The sequence below is a fragment of the Hemitrygon akajei genome, chromosome 15 (genome assembly GCF_048418815.1).
Source record: "Hemitrygon akajei chromosome 15, sHemAka1.3, whole genome shotgun sequence".
Taxonomy (NCBI): Eukaryota; Metazoa; Chordata; class Chondrichthyes; order Myliobatiformes; family Dasyatidae; genus Hemitrygon; species Hemitrygon akajei.
Genome location: NC_133138.1, coordinates 49,143,561 through 49,159,650, shown reverse-complemented (window position 1 = coordinate 49,159,650; position 16,090 = coordinate 49,143,561). Strand labels below are relative to the sequence as shown.

Here is a 16,090-nt window from a genome sequence, read left to right as displayed (position 1 = left end):
CAATGTTTGTGGTTGTGAATTATATAAATTTCCACCAAAAACGTTACTCTACATTACGTATTTTGGAAAAAAAAGTTTTTCAACTTGTTAAATATGCAAGATGTTAAATAGCAAAACAACTTGTAATTTGGGTAATTTACTGTAAACCTTTTGGATTGAAAGATGGAAACACGGGCCTTCAGAGTGAAATTTTAACATGGAGTTGAAACAAACTGAAAACAATATATTTTGTAATTACTTTAAACTCAGTCATAGATATGAATAAGGAATTAACTCTCTTCCTCTTTGCAAAATGCCGCCGACCCGGCAGGTTGATCTTAGCAGTTTGGTGTCATTTAGTTTTTCGATTTCCCACTTAGGATAAAATGTTGTCTCAAAATCATAAAACACTTAGAAAGGCGTTTTCAGAGAAATGTGTAAATTAAAGCAGCAGAAGTAGTGAAACTAACTGAAGCAGAGCGTCGGACCGGGTCGACCCGGGCCGGCCCCGCGCTTGCGCACTCGGCCGTTCTTCCGGAGAGTCCCGCTCGACTTCTCGGAGACCGATTGCGTGGATTGATGTCACGAGTGAAGATGGCGCAGGAGCCCGAGGAGCTGAGTGAGGATGGAGGGGCGACGGATCCAGAGACCCGGGTACCGTCGGTGTCTGCGAGTGGCAGGGGCGCGGAGGACGGCGGCTGGTCCACTCCAATCCTGTCCCTGGCCAGGAAAGCGTCCGTAACGCTGACGGCCAACTACGGAAGCGCTTTGAAGTCTGCGGCCGTGGGTCTCGCTGCCAAAGCAAGCGGGGACAGCAGCACCAGCAGCAAAAGTAGGGCGGGTCGGGGTCGGGGTCGGGGGTCTGAGCCTGGAAATGGGGTGGGTGGTGTTCCGAGATCTGATCTTCGAACTGGAGCTGGGGGTGGGGGTGGGTGATCGGGGTCGGAGGGGAGCGGTGGGAGAGCAAGAGTCCGTGGTCTCGTGAACGACAGCAGGATTTGGGTTAGTAGAGAGTCCCTGGTTCTGGACAGTTCGGCTATCCATATCGACTGCCGCAGAACTGTCCACTAGAGAGACCACAGGTACTTAGACTGGTAAGTAGATAATAGCACCTTCTGCCATGGGACAGCTGTCATTGAAAATTAGCTTCATTTGTGGCTTTGATAATTTAAACTTAGTTGTTTTCTGGAAACTGAACTGTTCAATTTTTTTTATTTGACATTGCCAAAATTGTACAAACAACTTGAATTTGTTACGGGGGGGGGTTAAGTTTATTTCAAAGATCAACTTTATTCGTTTTATACTTTTATATATGTTAGAAATTTGCTGTGGTGTGTGGCAAGGTGCGACATGCAATGAAAAAACATTCAAAATTATAAAGAATTATAAAAATAAAGTGGAGGTTAAAATATGGATATGGAATACTAGCACGTGCTTAAAATGTAAACAGCATTATAAAAATTGGTTTGAAGTGTATACAGTGTGATGTAGTGGTGAAGATTATAGATAGAGGGGATGGGGCTAACTAGAATGGTTTATCAGATTAACTACCTGGTGGAAGAGTGGAATAAAACCACGTTTTATTTCAAATACGTAGTTCTTTATGACTTTGCAGAAGGGGAGCTTTTGGAAAAGGCACTTTACTGGATGGGTAGTGTCCACAATGATTTTTCCTGTCTGCTTCCTTATTGTGAACACAAGTCCTGCAGTGGGGACAAAATCTGTGTTAAAGTTGCATTCGTATAGCTCTTTTTATTACTTCATGATCTGGTAGTCATTAAAAGTATTTTGAAGAACAGCAATTCTAAAGTAGGAATTGTTATTGTTAATTGGGCAGAGCTAAGTAGGTGTAACTACAATGTGACACTATCTAGATAATCAGAATCAGGTTCATTATCACTGGCATGTGTTATGAAATTTGTCAACATTCATTTTAAAAATATGCTTTGGGAAATAAATATTGTCTAGGTAGCACATTATCTCACTTGCTCAGAAAGTGCAATACACTCTGTACTCTACTAGAATGTCATTTTAGATTTTTTTTGCACTCCATCTTTTGGTGAACCTCTGTTCCTTAGAAAATCAAAAAGACTTTTAAAATCTACAGTATCGTGTCAGCTTAAAACTCAGATGATTGACACTTGTTGTGAAGTAAAGAGATGGGTGGAATTGCTGATTTTATTTTGGTTAAAACTTTGAATTTAAATCATCTGAGTGGATTTGTAAATTGTTGACTCTTTAATTGGTGCACCAGTGGTATTAAGTATATGGTGTGTTAGGTTTTTTGAGACCTTATCTTTCTATTAACTACTGATGAAAAATGTTAAGAGTTGAGAATATCTAAATATTGGTCAGGTGCCAGAGAAAGCGAGTAGCCTAGCAACCAGGGAAAGAGATGAGCTGTCTCAGCAAGAAACGAGGGTGCAAGCTAGAGGGGGATTCATTCACGCAAAGCAAATAAATGTGATGCTGTACATCTGAAATATAAAAGGAAAATGTACTTAGCAGGCCGGGTTGATGTTTCAGGTTAAAGTGGTCATTGATCCGAAACTAATTCTATTTGGGAGTTTGGTTGATCGCCGAGCTTGGCAAAACGTTTGCAGACGTTTTAGCTCCAATCAAGAAGCCATCGTCAGTGTGCAGTTGAGGGTGTTGTCTCCTCAAAATGCCGGCTTATATACTCAAAATCCATTCAGACCCTGGAGGAGTGTCATTCTGAGGAGACAACTCCCTCAACTGCGCACTGATTGGAGCTGAATCGTCTACAAACATTTTGCCAAGCTTGGTGATCAACCAAACTTCCAAACAGCCAACCCGAGCTACCAATATTTCAAACTAATTCTATTTATCTTTCCACAAGTGGGGACTGATCCAGTAACTACTTGTTGCATTTATTTTTTCTTGTAAACACAATAATCCTTAAAGTATGTGAATTGTCACATTACAAAACTATAGGGAACTTGTCATGAATTAAGGTGTGTGTTGTGTTTTAAGAGGGTGCCATCAATAATATGAAATACATGAAAAATATATTAATTTTGTCACAATATTAAGATGATTGGGCTTGTGTTATAGCAATTCTTGCTAATAAAATGTCTTTCTAATCAGTTAACTTTCATTTATTTAGGTCTGAGTGAACACATGAAAAATGAACGATTCAACCTTATGAATATGATGAAACTTAGCATTAAAGTTCTCATCCAGTCTGCGCTAAGCCTGGGTAGAACTTTGGATGCTGATTACCCACCTCTTCAGCAGTTCTTTGTGGTAATGGAGCAGTGTCTCAAACATGGACTGAAAGGTACAATATTCCTTTTTCATCAACAATAAAAAGTAATGTCCTTAAATTGGCAAAAGTATATAAGACTGAAAAGCATTGTAATCTTTTAATCTCTTGCAGTAAAGAAGACCTTTCTTGGACCAAACAAATCATTTTGGGGTCCTCTAGAAATAGTGGAGAAGCTTTGTCCTGAGGCTGCTGAAATATCAACAAGTGTCAAAGACCTACCAGGGCTTAAGTGAGTTTGTAAATATTTTTCTGTAATGTAGTACCTTTTTTAAAAATTGAATCATTTGTATATATTTTTTTACTTTGCAGAACTCCAATTGGAAGAGGAAGGGCATGGCTTAATCTTGCTTTAATGCAAAAGAAAATAGCTGATTATTTGAAGGCCTTGATTGATCGGAAAGATCTACTAAGGTGATTTTGCCTTTTTTTGTATGGAATCTGCTTTTACTTGGATGCAATTGGCAGCTTTTACTGCAATGGAGAATTTATAGAAGCTGGTCTGACCTGACAATTTGATTAGTTACGTTACTGCATGGCCATCTCATAAATTTTGCACTAGTGTTTTTCTTTATAATCCTGTGCTTTGAACAAAACCTTAATTTTTTAAAATAACTAATTGTTTTTGAAGCATTTATGGAATTTATTTCAACATATCATTGGTTTATAGATTTAAACTACCGGTAGTATTTTTGAATAGTTGTTTTCCAGTTGTCTTTGCCCATGTTTATCTTGCAAGAAACGAATGTCATTCTGTCTGTGTAAATTATTAAAGATTCTTCAGCCTCTTTGCCTAACCCTCAACATAATGTCACTTAGCAAGTTCAAGAATCTTACTTTTTAACTGTACAGTATTATCCTATGCACCGATCAATGAAGGAAAATTTACTGACGGGGTTTAACTTCTTTCCTTTTCTACCTTTTACATTTTAGTTGACTATTCCCCTTTCTGTGGTAATTACTGTGCACCCCAGAAATCTCCAGTTGCTATCTGTTATTAGTTTTTGATATTGTAAAAGCCCCCAAAAAGTTAAGTACTTTAACATTGAGTATCAGCTTTTTCCTTCTGTGCTATCCAACCTGAACAGGGTAAACTGTACTCATGATTTGTGCTGACTCTTACTCCTATTTGTTGTGCTGTAGTTTATTAGCCATTATCTCCATTATTGAAGTTTTTAAGTTATTATTCTTTGGAGGGATCTGAGATCTGAAGCTGTTAACTTAATCCATTTCATCCTCGATAGTCTCTGGATGCCCCATTAATCAATATTTCTCTCCATCATAGTATACTAATAGCACTTGGTCTTTATTTATTGGTGTACTATTAGCCGGATGGTCCAATTAGATGTTAGAAATAGAATGGTAAGTGGGTTAGTTCCTTTAATTGATTTATTAGTAAAATCTTTGTCATGTATTTGAATTTTGTCTAGAAATTGTTTATAGTAGTAGAATGATCTGTCTTTCAAATCTCTCATCTTCCCAATAAATTTTTAGTTTTAAAACTTGAGGTAATTACCATCAGTAGTTACTCTCACCATTAATCCTATACTCCTGTTCTTCCGTTATCTCGATTTTGGAAGAGCAATAGCTGGAAGCTACACATGGGCTGTTTCATTGGAGTCACTTTGATGGATGTACAGTATGTTACATTAGAGTCTTGATTTGGATGTATAGTCTGATTCTACAGTTCTCCAATACACAGTGAAACTTATAGTGGACAGTTAATCTACCAACCCAAGTCTTTTGGAAGTTGGAAGAAACCTGAGCGTGGACACGGTCCACACAGCACTGGAGATCAGGATTGAACCTAGGTCTCTGGAGACGTGAGGCTCTAACTCTACTTTTTATGTTATGGGACCACCCTTAAGAGTATTTCAAGGATGCTTAAAATAGCCAGTTTCTTTATTTGGTATTGGAACATTTAGGTTCTTAAACTAATGTTTATCTTAAATTGGAATTCATGAGCACAATCTTGCTTGTTTTTACTAGTATTACATTTCCTTACTGAAGCAGAAGCTTACAGTATAGTCTTTAAAGGAATAAATGGTGCCTCTTTACCTTATTAATGCTGTCTAGCAATAAATAGTTAAATTAAGTTTAAGTTTTGATATGCTACATGAATTAATACAAGTATTCTTCCAATTTAGTGAATTCTATGATACAAATGCCCTGATGATGCAGGATGAGGGAGCAGTTATTGTTGGTCTCCTGGTGGGCCTTACAGTTATCGATGCAAATCTTTGTTTAAAAGGAGAAGATTTAGATTCTCAGGTAATGCATATATACAGTTTTCAAGAGAAATTATAAATGTTGCAGAAGTATAATAGAACACGCATGCTGTTTCTTTCATGAATAATAGCTTTCACAGCTTTCATCCATGTGACTATTTTGAAAGATTCTGTGGCACGAAGTCTTGCTTATTAATCCAGAGCAGTAAGAAAAAGGATATTACGTGGCAGACATTCAGGGAGGAGATTCAGAAGCCTTAGATCCCACACCACCAGGTTCAGGAACAGTTATTAATCATTCAACCATCTCTAACTCCTGAACCAATGTGATAACTTTATTCAGCACTGCTCTGAACTGATTCTATGGCCTGCAGACTCATTTTCAAGAACTCTTTACAACTCATGTTCTCAGTATTATTTTATATTTGCAGTTTCCCTTGCATGGGCTCATTGGTTGTTTGTCAGTATCTGACTGTTTATGTACAGTTTGATGAAGGGTCTCAGCCCGAAGCGTCAACTCTTTATTCCTTTCTGCTTGCTGATTCTTATTCCTGACTGCCTGCTGAGTTCCTCCAGCATTTTGTGTGTGTTACTCTGGTTTTACAGCATCTGCAGAATCTCTTGTGTTTACTATGACATTGCTCTTTTCTTATTCACTGAAGGAAAGAGATTAATGTTTGTTTTGATCCTTTTAATAATTTTAGAGATGTAAAAAATATATAGGAGGTTGAGAAGAGAGTGGATTTCATAGTCAAGTTTGTGGTATTCTTGAATGTCTTGAGATTCGCTCACTGATATAAATGAGGTTAGTAATCAGATGTGATAACTAAATCCCAAATATCAGAATTATTTTAATTGAATATTTTAATTTACAATTAAAATATTAACTTCAGGAAAATACACTGGTATAAAAAAACGATGCTTTAAGAGCTCAATAGCCCGTATCCATGAGGAACTAATTACTATCGCATGTACTAAGCAAAATGTGTTTGTGTGTGTCTGTTATGTGTGTTTACAAGTATTGTTTTAATATCTGTCAGTATTTAATTGACAAGGAATGAGGATATTTATTGTCTTTCCTCTTACCTTTGAGCTAATTGACTTTTTTTACATCTTTTCACTGTGAATACAGGTATTAACAAAAACTTGAGCAAATAAGCTTTAAAGCATTTCTAACAATGAATTTGAAAATTGAAATGTGTTTCTTGAATGGATACGTTTATAATTGTATATGGAAAAATAAGAAATACTCAACTCAGCATCTCATGAGAAAAATTGATTCATCAGTTTAAATAATTTCACCTATTCTTTCTGTCAGATTATGCTTATCTGTGTTCAATGTATTATATTCTCATAAAAGTCCTGAAATTTAAAATCAAATGATCGGGAATGCATACAACATTACTATCAGCACTGCAAAGAGAAAATTTTGAAAAGTTAGAATTGGCAACATTGAAAAGGCATTTGGAAAGGTTCCTTAGGATTTATAGGCCTAAAGCAGTCAAAATGGGCTTAGCTCCAGGAAGTTATCTCTTCTGGTAAGATGATGGCGTGTTTGGACACAGTGACCAACCGTGGGTGTTATTGTCTTTTGTAAACGTCTTTTTATATAATTGCAAGGCAGTGCTAGGCATTAAGAACTTCAAGTATTGTGGGTCTACCCAATGAGCAAGTTGCTCGTTAATAGATGAGTTGGACTTGGTACAGAAAGGCATTGGAGTCAGTTCATAGCCTAACAAAGGGTGATTGCCTTGGACATTTCTCTTCTGATGGCAGGACCCTATTGTACATAGGTAATGTAAAATGCTGTAGGTCCATTTTCCTTGGTTATTGGAGAGACTGATGGCGGGGAGCTGCGTGGCCTTGATTGTGGCGAGGTCTAGGCCTCAAGGCACGAGCTTGCCCGTTGCAGCAGTTGAAGAGAGGAGATGCTGGAGGTGGTGTAGCGAAGCTACGGTAGTAGCTGGCCCCTCCCATTGGTGCTACCCTCCAGTTTACACGGTGGAATGATAAGCCGGATCATATGCGTGCATACATTCATCTGCCGACTGCTGAGAACTGCTTGTTTTTGCCAAAAAACATCCATGCACCATCAATTTACAGGACATCTCACTCGTCTTTTTGTGTGACTGTATATTTACTTGCTCTGCTATGTCTAATATGTGCCTTGTGCTGTGTATGCCTGTTGGTGATGTGTTTTGCACCTTGGCCCTAAAGGAACACTGTTTCGTTTGGCTGTATTCCTGTACAGTATGGTTGATGATACTTGAACTTTTATCTTGCTTGGCATGGATGAATTGAGCCCAAGGGCCTGCTTCTGTGGTATTTGACTCTGAGTAATTTACACCCAGGGAGGTTTTTCACCAGCAAATTGATTTAAATTAACTTCTGTCACTCAGTTCATGTTCTTTTTTTTAAGCACAGAGAAATTTTAATTCAAGTCTGGTCTCAAATATCGGAGATACCCAATAAGAGCTTGAGGTTCAAGTCCTTAGCTCCCTGAAAGTGGCAATGCATGTAGCTAGGATGGTAAAGAAAATGTACAGTATACTTGCCTTTATTAGTTGTAGCTGTATAAAAACTTCGCGGAGACTTTGGAGAGGGTACAAAAGAGGTTCATCATGATGTTGTCTGAATTGGAGAGTATTAAGTATCAAGAGAGGTGGGATAAACTTGGGTTGCTTTATCTGGAGTGTCAGAGACCAAGGTGTGACCTGATAGAAGTATATAAGATTATGAGAGGCAGGTAGTCAATGTTTCTCCCAGGGTAGAATTGTCAAATGCTATATGGCTTGGGTTTAAACTGAGAGAGAATCTTTTAAAGGAGATCAAAGAGGAATTTTTTTTAATGAGTTATTGATGCAGACTATGTGCAGACAGATGGGATTACCGGTAGTTTAAATCGGCACTGTGTTTGGAGTAGATTTTGAGGGCTGAAAAGCCTGTTGCTGTGCTCTACTGTTCTAGGTACAATGAACACAGAAGAAATAGGCCTAAAATTAAATTTGGAAATGAGCTGCAGGGATTAAATAAGATGAGCCTGGTTACGCTATTTGAAATAAGAGAATTTTCAGAATTTCTGTGAATGCCAGTTCTCGCAAGGTTTTGAACTAGTGACTTTGTTGTGGTAATTCTCAGTTTGCCTGAAGGCAGATTTCTCTTTGTGAATTTAACTTGGAGTATTGCCTTGTACTGAAGAAATCCAGTACTAATGGTACGGTGCAGGTTTTCATAAAGACATCAGACAATAAACCCTATTTTTGTCATCAAGAAAATTGGTTTAATTTTAAATTTTCTGGTTCTTTCAGCTTGGTGTGATTGACTTCTCATTGTACCTGAAAGATGGAGCTCAGGACCATGCTGATGGCAAACAGTGAGTGCTCATATCAAATTAACTATTTCAACTTTTAAACTCTGATCAGTATTGTGACAAAGCCTTTCCATTTGTACAAAACTTTGTAAAAGAGCTAAAATTAAAAACCAGATAAAACAGCAGAAGCTGAAGATCTAAAGAATGAAGAAAGAATATTTTGGGGAGAGCGAGAGTTAAAGTTTCAGGTCAGTGTCTGTTGTGCAAAGTTGTTACACTTGACTTCAGCATTGTATGAGAGACCACATGGTAGAACTAAATGAAATACACTGGACTGGAAGGCATGCAAGTGATTCTACATCTTTAGCACCACCATTTAGTTTGTAATGGTGATAATGGTATGTTTCTTTAATTTTCCATCCCAATGTAGACTGATGTAAGTTTGAGGAATAGGGACTGATTTTCTTATTCTGTTTGCTGGAACTTGCTAATTTGGTTAAAGGTCATCTACTGTATCTTGTCTTTAGTTTCAGGTTGCCACTAACTCCTGTGTTCTGCTTCTTGCAACTCTTCTCTTAATTATTCTTTCCTTTGCCATCATTCCTGTATTAAATAGGTGACTCTGAAAGCCCTATGTCCAATTGGTCTCCAGCTTATTATAGATATTCTCTCCCACTTGCCCCTCTACAATGAAAAACATCTTTATATTCCTAGTTTTCCAGTTCAGATGAAGGATCATTGCTCTGAAATATTAACTCTGTTTCTCTTCCTACAAGCCATTGTCTAATCTGTTATGTATTTCCAGCACTTTGTTTTTAGATATCTTGTAGGAACTAGTTTACTCAGATCATATTCAAATTGTTTTTCAAGTGATCGATAGGATGTTGTATTCTTTCCAAAAGTAGTATTTTCATTGTGGTTGTTGAATGCTGTTTACTAGTCCAGAATATGCTTCAGGCAACCTGCCACCCTAAATGGGCCTCCAACTCTACAATGCACAACTAATGTATAAATTCCAGTAACTACAGTAACCTTTTCAAGTTCAAGTTTTAATTGTCATTCAACCATACACATGAATACAGCCAAACAAAACAGTGTTCCTCCGGGGCCAAGGTGCACACACAGTACCAGCAGTCACACACTGCACGTTTAGAACATGTAGTTACAATAGCAGAAAAAACATACAATCATAAAAACATAACTGCGTTTCTTCCTCTGGGCGGCTGCAACAGACAATGCCGCAGCATGAAGGCCTAGTCTGCACAACAACCAAGGCCACACATCTCCCCTGCCATTGGTCCTTCCAATGAACCAGTGAACTGGACTTACAGCATTCTGCATCACCAATGTCCAACAGGATCTTGCCATTACAAGAAAAGCATATAGGCACCAATAATCTTGGGGTGCTACAGTAGTGTAGCGGTTAGCATGATGCTATTCCGGCTTGGGGCATTCTCTGAAAGCAAGTTAGATGTTCCTTTGTGTGCATGCATGGGTTTCCACCCACCGTCCAAAGATGTACAATTAGCAGGTTAGTTGGCTGTTGTAAATTGTCCCGTAGTTGGGCGAAGGTTAACTTGGGGTTGCTGGGCTGAAGATCCTGTTCTGCGCAGTGCCTCAAAATAAAATAAAGCCCTGTTCTACAAATAGCACAACCCATAACAGGTGACTAGCCTCCTAGATGTATTGAGGCTTGGCCCTATGATTTTTCTGATAAAGGGGCTTTGAACCGATGCATTAACTTTGTTTCTCTTTCCACAGATGCTGACTTGACCTGATGATTCTTTTCAGTATTGTTATTTTCATATTTTCAGCCAGTTCTCATTTTCAATTTCTTTCACTTTTGCCTTTTGTTTATTTATCTATGAATTCACATTCTTGATTTAGAAAATAAATAATACCTAACTAAGCCTACCTTTTTAAATTAAGTTTAGCAACCCCATCAAGTGATATATTTGCAAATCATTGCTTATGTATTGTGGAGGTGCTGAATAAAATGTGTATCTTGCCCATGAGTTCAACTTTAAACAGAGGGGAAGTTGGTTATGTTTTGGCTCCTAACCTGCAACAGATTCTGTACTTCTGCATTTGTGTACAGCAACATTGACGTCTGGAATGCACTCACGTACACTTGAAGCAAACTAATAGTTCTTTGCAGACACATTTACAAGAGACTTATAAAGAGCTTTTTCCAGACTTGCATACATAGATTTCCTCTCCAATTTCTTGATTGCAGAACTGGTTTTACTTGGAAAGGGAGCCTACTGGGAGAAAATAGTGTAGACCAGGATAAAAATAAATTTGAGGAAACAATCAGTGCATTTCTTTCTTTGGAAACTGGATGTGAGATTGTATTTCTGATCCAAAATGGAACTTGTTTCCAGTCTTGTCTTTCATGGTGAGTAAAGGTGAAGGGAGTGTATTCAGACATAGACATAAGACATGAGAGCAGAATTTGCCCATTCAGCCCATCAAATCTGCTCCATCATTCAATATTGGATGATTTATTATTCCTCCCAACCCTATTCTGTCTTCTGCTCATAACCTTACAAATCAGGAACCTCTCAATCTCTGCTTTAAATATGACTTGACCTCCACAGCTGCCTGTGGCAGTGAATTCCAGAGATTAACCACCCTGTCACTTCAGAAATTGTTTCTCATATCTGTTTTAAAGGGCTGTTCTTATTTTCCGAGGCTGTGCCCCAATCCTAGACTCTCCCACTATAGGAAACAATCTTCACGTCAACTCTACCTAAACATTTTCTATCTGTGTATCTGTTCTAAGTGTTTTAAACATTGTAATTGTACCCTCTTCTACCACTTCCTGCAACAGCTCATTCCACAGAGCTACCACCAGGTATGTGGAAAAACTTGTCTGTCACTGTAAATCTATGCCCTCCAGTTTTAGAATCCCTTAACCTGGGAAAAAGGCATATTCAATAGGTTTCAGTGAGAACCCCCTTCATTCTTCTAAACTCCAGCGAGTAGAGACTTAGAACCATCAAATGCTCCTTGCACGTTAACCCTTTCGTTCCATGAATCATTTCCATGAACCACCTGTGGAGCTATCCAATGCCAGCACATCATTTGTTAGATTTATGGGGCCCAAAACCACCCACAATACTCCAAATACAATCTGACCAAAGCCTTTTAAAGCCTCAGTATTACATGCTTGCTTTTATATTGTCCTCTCGAAATACGTGCTAACATTGCATTTGCCTTCCTTACCACTGACTCAATCTGCAAGTTAAGATTTAGGGAACCCTGCATGAGGACTCCTAAGTGCCTTTGCTCCTTGGATTTTTGAATTTGTTCCCCATTTAGAAAATGAATTCTCTGGATTAATATGCCTGTCTTAGATGAAAGGAAAGCTTGAGTTGATTAATTTATTTTTCACTGTTGGTTTAATTGGGGGAAAATGTAAATGCTGTCAGGAATGCATCAGTGAAAACCTTGAACCTAAAAACCTGACTTCTTGTGAGCCATTGAGGTTGAGTATGAAATCTGAAATTGACTTGGATATGTTCCAAAATCCATAATTTCATCTCCTTGGCTTTCAGGAGTACTGAAATCACCAAAATTCTTGACCAGAAACATTATGTGGAAGAGCTCAACAGGCATTTGAGGTAAAGCACCAAATGGCTTTGTCACTATCTTCATTATCTTGTGCATATATTTAAAATTAGATCTCAAATATTTGTTGTAAATACAGCATTTAAAAGCCATTCAGAAAAATGTAATGTCTCGTCTGATAAAACATTGCATGAATTTTGTTAGTAACCAATGTAAGCATCTTACTTTGATGTGATGTGTAGTAATTGAATGTGTTTGTTTAAAGTGGCACAGTTTCTGACCTTCAGGCAAAACTGGATTTGTTGGAAAAGATTAATGCAAAACTCATGGAAGAGGTGAATAATACTGACAGTCTTTCCTCATGTCTTCTTGAAATTTCATTTGAAAATAGGTTAGTATTGAATATGATCTGGCTGTGCTATATCTTGCAGCTCACAGCAGCAAATGACCGAATTCAATCACTTCAGGAAGAACAGGATCAATTAAAGCAAGAAAATTCAACGATCCTTGAAAGCAGTGAGCGGCGCGTAGAGGTTGAATCATCAATTTTAATTTAATATTCTAAACTGGCTTCTTCCACCTCTGTCAACTATAGAAAGGTTATATGTGGTTTAATTTAAAATGTTATTTGCATTTATCACAGATTAAGCTCCTTTTAGAAAGGCCTAGAGTTTTCAAAAGAAAATGAAGACAGGTGACCCCTGCATTACAGCTGTTCAGGTAGCAAAATTTCGCTCTTAGAAAATGCACGTCTCTACCCAAAATTTTGAGATGTGTGATTGTGCTTGGCCTCAGCAGCACCAGCAAGGTCATGTTGCTATCTTGTGATTGTACTAAATGGATGGAAATTTTGGTGCTGTATGAGGGCAGAGTTGGCTGAGTAATGAAATTGGTTAAGGTGGGTTCTCTGCATGAACAAGGTGAATGGTTAATCTTTCTCCCAGGTTAAGGGATTCTGAATCTGGAGAGCATAGATTTACAGTGAGGGAAGGGTATAAAAGGGACATGAGGGACAAGTTTTTCCACACATCTGGTGGTAGCTCTGTGGAATGAGCTGCCCCAGGAAGTGGTAGAAGAGGGTACAATTACAATGTTTAAAGTACTTAGAATAGGTACACAGATAGAAAAGGTTTAAAATGCAGGTAAATAGGATTAGCTTAGATAAGCAACTCAGTCAGCATGAATGTGTTGGACTGAAAATTTCCCCCAAACTCATACGTATGCCAATCATTGAATAGCTACGCGGAATCAGTTGAACCAAATTCTTAATTGTTTGAGGAGGAAAAGTAGCATTAATGCATTGCAAGATAACATACTGAAGTGATAGCACAATGAAGAAAGACATATCAGTTTGTTTTCATTGAAATTATTTGAAGTCAGTGCTGAGTTTATGTCTTAAGGACAAGTCATGTCAAAGGCACGTTTCATAAGCAGCTTTCAAAAGAAAACATAAATTCTATGTAAATTTTACAAGAATAAACACAATTAGAACAAAAGGAACAGTCCATTTTGGTGCTAAGTGATTGAAGTGGTCATTGTATTGACATACTGGAGCAGCGACTGGAGTTGTTCAAGAGCAGAGTGGTTGAAGGAAAGTAGCTGTTTTTCAACCTGGCTGTGTAGGACTTGATGATTCTGTACTTCCTGCTCATGGCATGGCCTGCACTATGGGGATCTTTGAGGTACATTACCTTTTTGAGGCAGAGCCAACAGTGGATATTACCAGTGGTGAGGAGGGATGTGCCTGTGATGTAGTGGACAGAGTCCACTACTCTGTTCAACTTCTTGTCTTCCTTTGCATCTGAATTGCGATACCAGAGCACAATGAAACTTGATGCAGCTAGAATACTTTCAGCAATACATATGTAGAAGTTTGTTGGTGTGTTTGGTGACAAACAGAACTTCCTTATTCTACTAAGGAAGTAAAGATACAATATAATGTATATATAATGAGAAGTATAATTTTGAAATGAAAATTATTTTGTAAGGTTGGGAGTAACTACTTTTGTGAGCAGTTCTTTACAGTCAACTTTAGCCCTTAATAGGATAGTTTCTCAAAGGAATATGGATGGTAGGGAGTGATTGCTATATTTTGGAAAGCAAAGCGTAAGTTAGGATCCTGAGGGGAGACCTTTTCACTCAGATGATGCTGCGAGTATGGAACAAGCTGCTAGCAGTAGTAGATCGTACCTATTCACCTATTGCTGTGATCAATTAAGTATTTCACCCGACATTATCCTGACTTAGTAGCACTATCAAACTAGTTCTTCATCCCATTAGCACCCTGACAACGTAGGTATTTGAATGGTACATCTGTGACCCAGTAGTGCCCTAAAGTAGTAGATATTTTAAACACAGTAGCACCCTGACATTGTAGTTATTTGGCCAGAAGTCCCCTGACCCAATAGAGCACTGAACTGATAGTAACCTGAGTAAATACTTAATTAACCTAGTATCACACTGACAATGTACTTATTGGACTGAGTAGAACCCTAACCCTTTGGGACCCTGACTATGGACCCTTTGGCAGTCCGGTGAGGCCTATGAACCCCTTCTCAGAATAATGTATTTACATATATAAAGTAAAATACATAAGATTACAAAATAAATCAATTATGATGAAATCCAGTTATCAAAATATTTAAAAAACTAATTTGTGATATAGCAATATATGTTTCTTTATTAATGCATTAAATAACAAGACTATGCATTTAAAATAAGGGTCACAAATGTGAGAACATGCAAACTTCACCATTTGCTGGCTGAAAGACTACTCGCCACAGGGCTGGCTGATAGTTGGCCACTATGTTGCACGAGTGTCTGCAGACGGGAAGACTGCTCAGGTTCGATCTAGGGGCAGGTCTTAATAACTACCATAATTTTGAAGTAGTGATGAGTGTGCCCTAAATGATACTTAAATTATTTGTAATGACTGTAATATGATGCGAGAATATCTATGATTTCTTTTGGTGACAGTTACAGGCACTGTTAATACAGCTGTGGTCCCCCCCCCCCCCCCCATATTACTATTTGAAAGAAATGCTAAGTTTCAGTTAGAAGTTAGTGAAAATAAAGATGTAAATTTTCCTATCCAAGTGCACAGACCCCCTGGAATCGATCCACAGACGCTCTGGAGGGAATTGAGGGTTATGGGGAAAAGGCAGGAAGTGTGAAGCAGATTCCATGGCCAGAACAGTCATGATCTTAATGCATGGCAGTGCAGGCTTGATGGGCCAAATGGCCTACTACTCTTGTTTCTTCTGTACGTTCAAATACAATATTTAAGAGAACTTTGGATGGATACATGGATGAGAGAGGTACAGAGGGCGATGGTCCAGGTACAGAGAAATGGGACTAGGAGGAAAACCAGGTTTGCATGGACTAGGTGAGCTGAAGGGCCTTTTTCTATGCTGTGGTACTGTGATTCTAAAGCAAATGCAAAGTAAGCTCCTGTTACTTGATACTTGCATTCTTAAACTGCCTCTTTCAGTCAATTTCACTTGTAAATTCGTTCTGACGTTTACCAGGTGAATAGACAAGATTCTGAAGTAGAGTTGGAAACGTACAGACAGACTCGGCAAGGTCTAGATGAAATGTACAATGAAGTCTGGAAGCAGCTGAAGGAAGAGAAACGACTCAGAACGGTATAGAACCTTAATATTTATCTTGAACTGGGAAATGACTTGTGTAAAACTTGATATTAAGCTTGTTTTA

General features: G+C 38.2%; 1 protein-coding gene across 2 annotated transcripts in view; it reads left to right on the top strand.

The window, feature by feature from the left end:
- Window positions 1-524: 524 nt before the first annotated feature.
- Window positions 525-16,090, top strand: part of rufy1 (RUN and FYVE domain containing 1) — a 33,218-nt gene continuing 17,652 nt past the window's right edge. The window contains exons 1-11 of one of the 2 annotated variants that reach the window (XM_073067544.1): window positions 525-811; window positions 3,107-3,280; window positions 3,380-3,497; window positions 3,578-3,679; window positions 5,413-5,536; window positions 8,802-8,866; window positions 11,637-11,660; window positions 12,364-12,429; window positions 12,642-12,711; window positions 12,808-12,909; window positions 15,904-16,020. In XM_073067544.1, the coding sequence (XP_072923645.1) occupies window positions 559-811; window positions 3,107-3,280; window positions 3,380-3,497; window positions 3,578-3,679; window positions 5,413-5,536; window positions 8,802-8,866; window positions 11,637-11,660; window positions 12,364-12,429; window positions 12,642-12,711; window positions 12,808-12,909; window positions 15,904-16,020 (1,215 nt within the window). In that variant the 5' untranslated portion in view covers window positions 525-558. The remainder of the gene's footprint in view (window positions 812-3,106; window positions 3,281-3,379; window positions 3,498-3,577; window positions 3,680-5,412; window positions 5,537-8,801; window positions 8,867-11,636; window positions 11,661-12,363; window positions 12,430-12,641; window positions 12,712-12,807; window positions 12,910-15,903; window positions 16,021-16,090) is intronic. The other variant, XM_073067543.1, reaches the window with a different exon arrangement.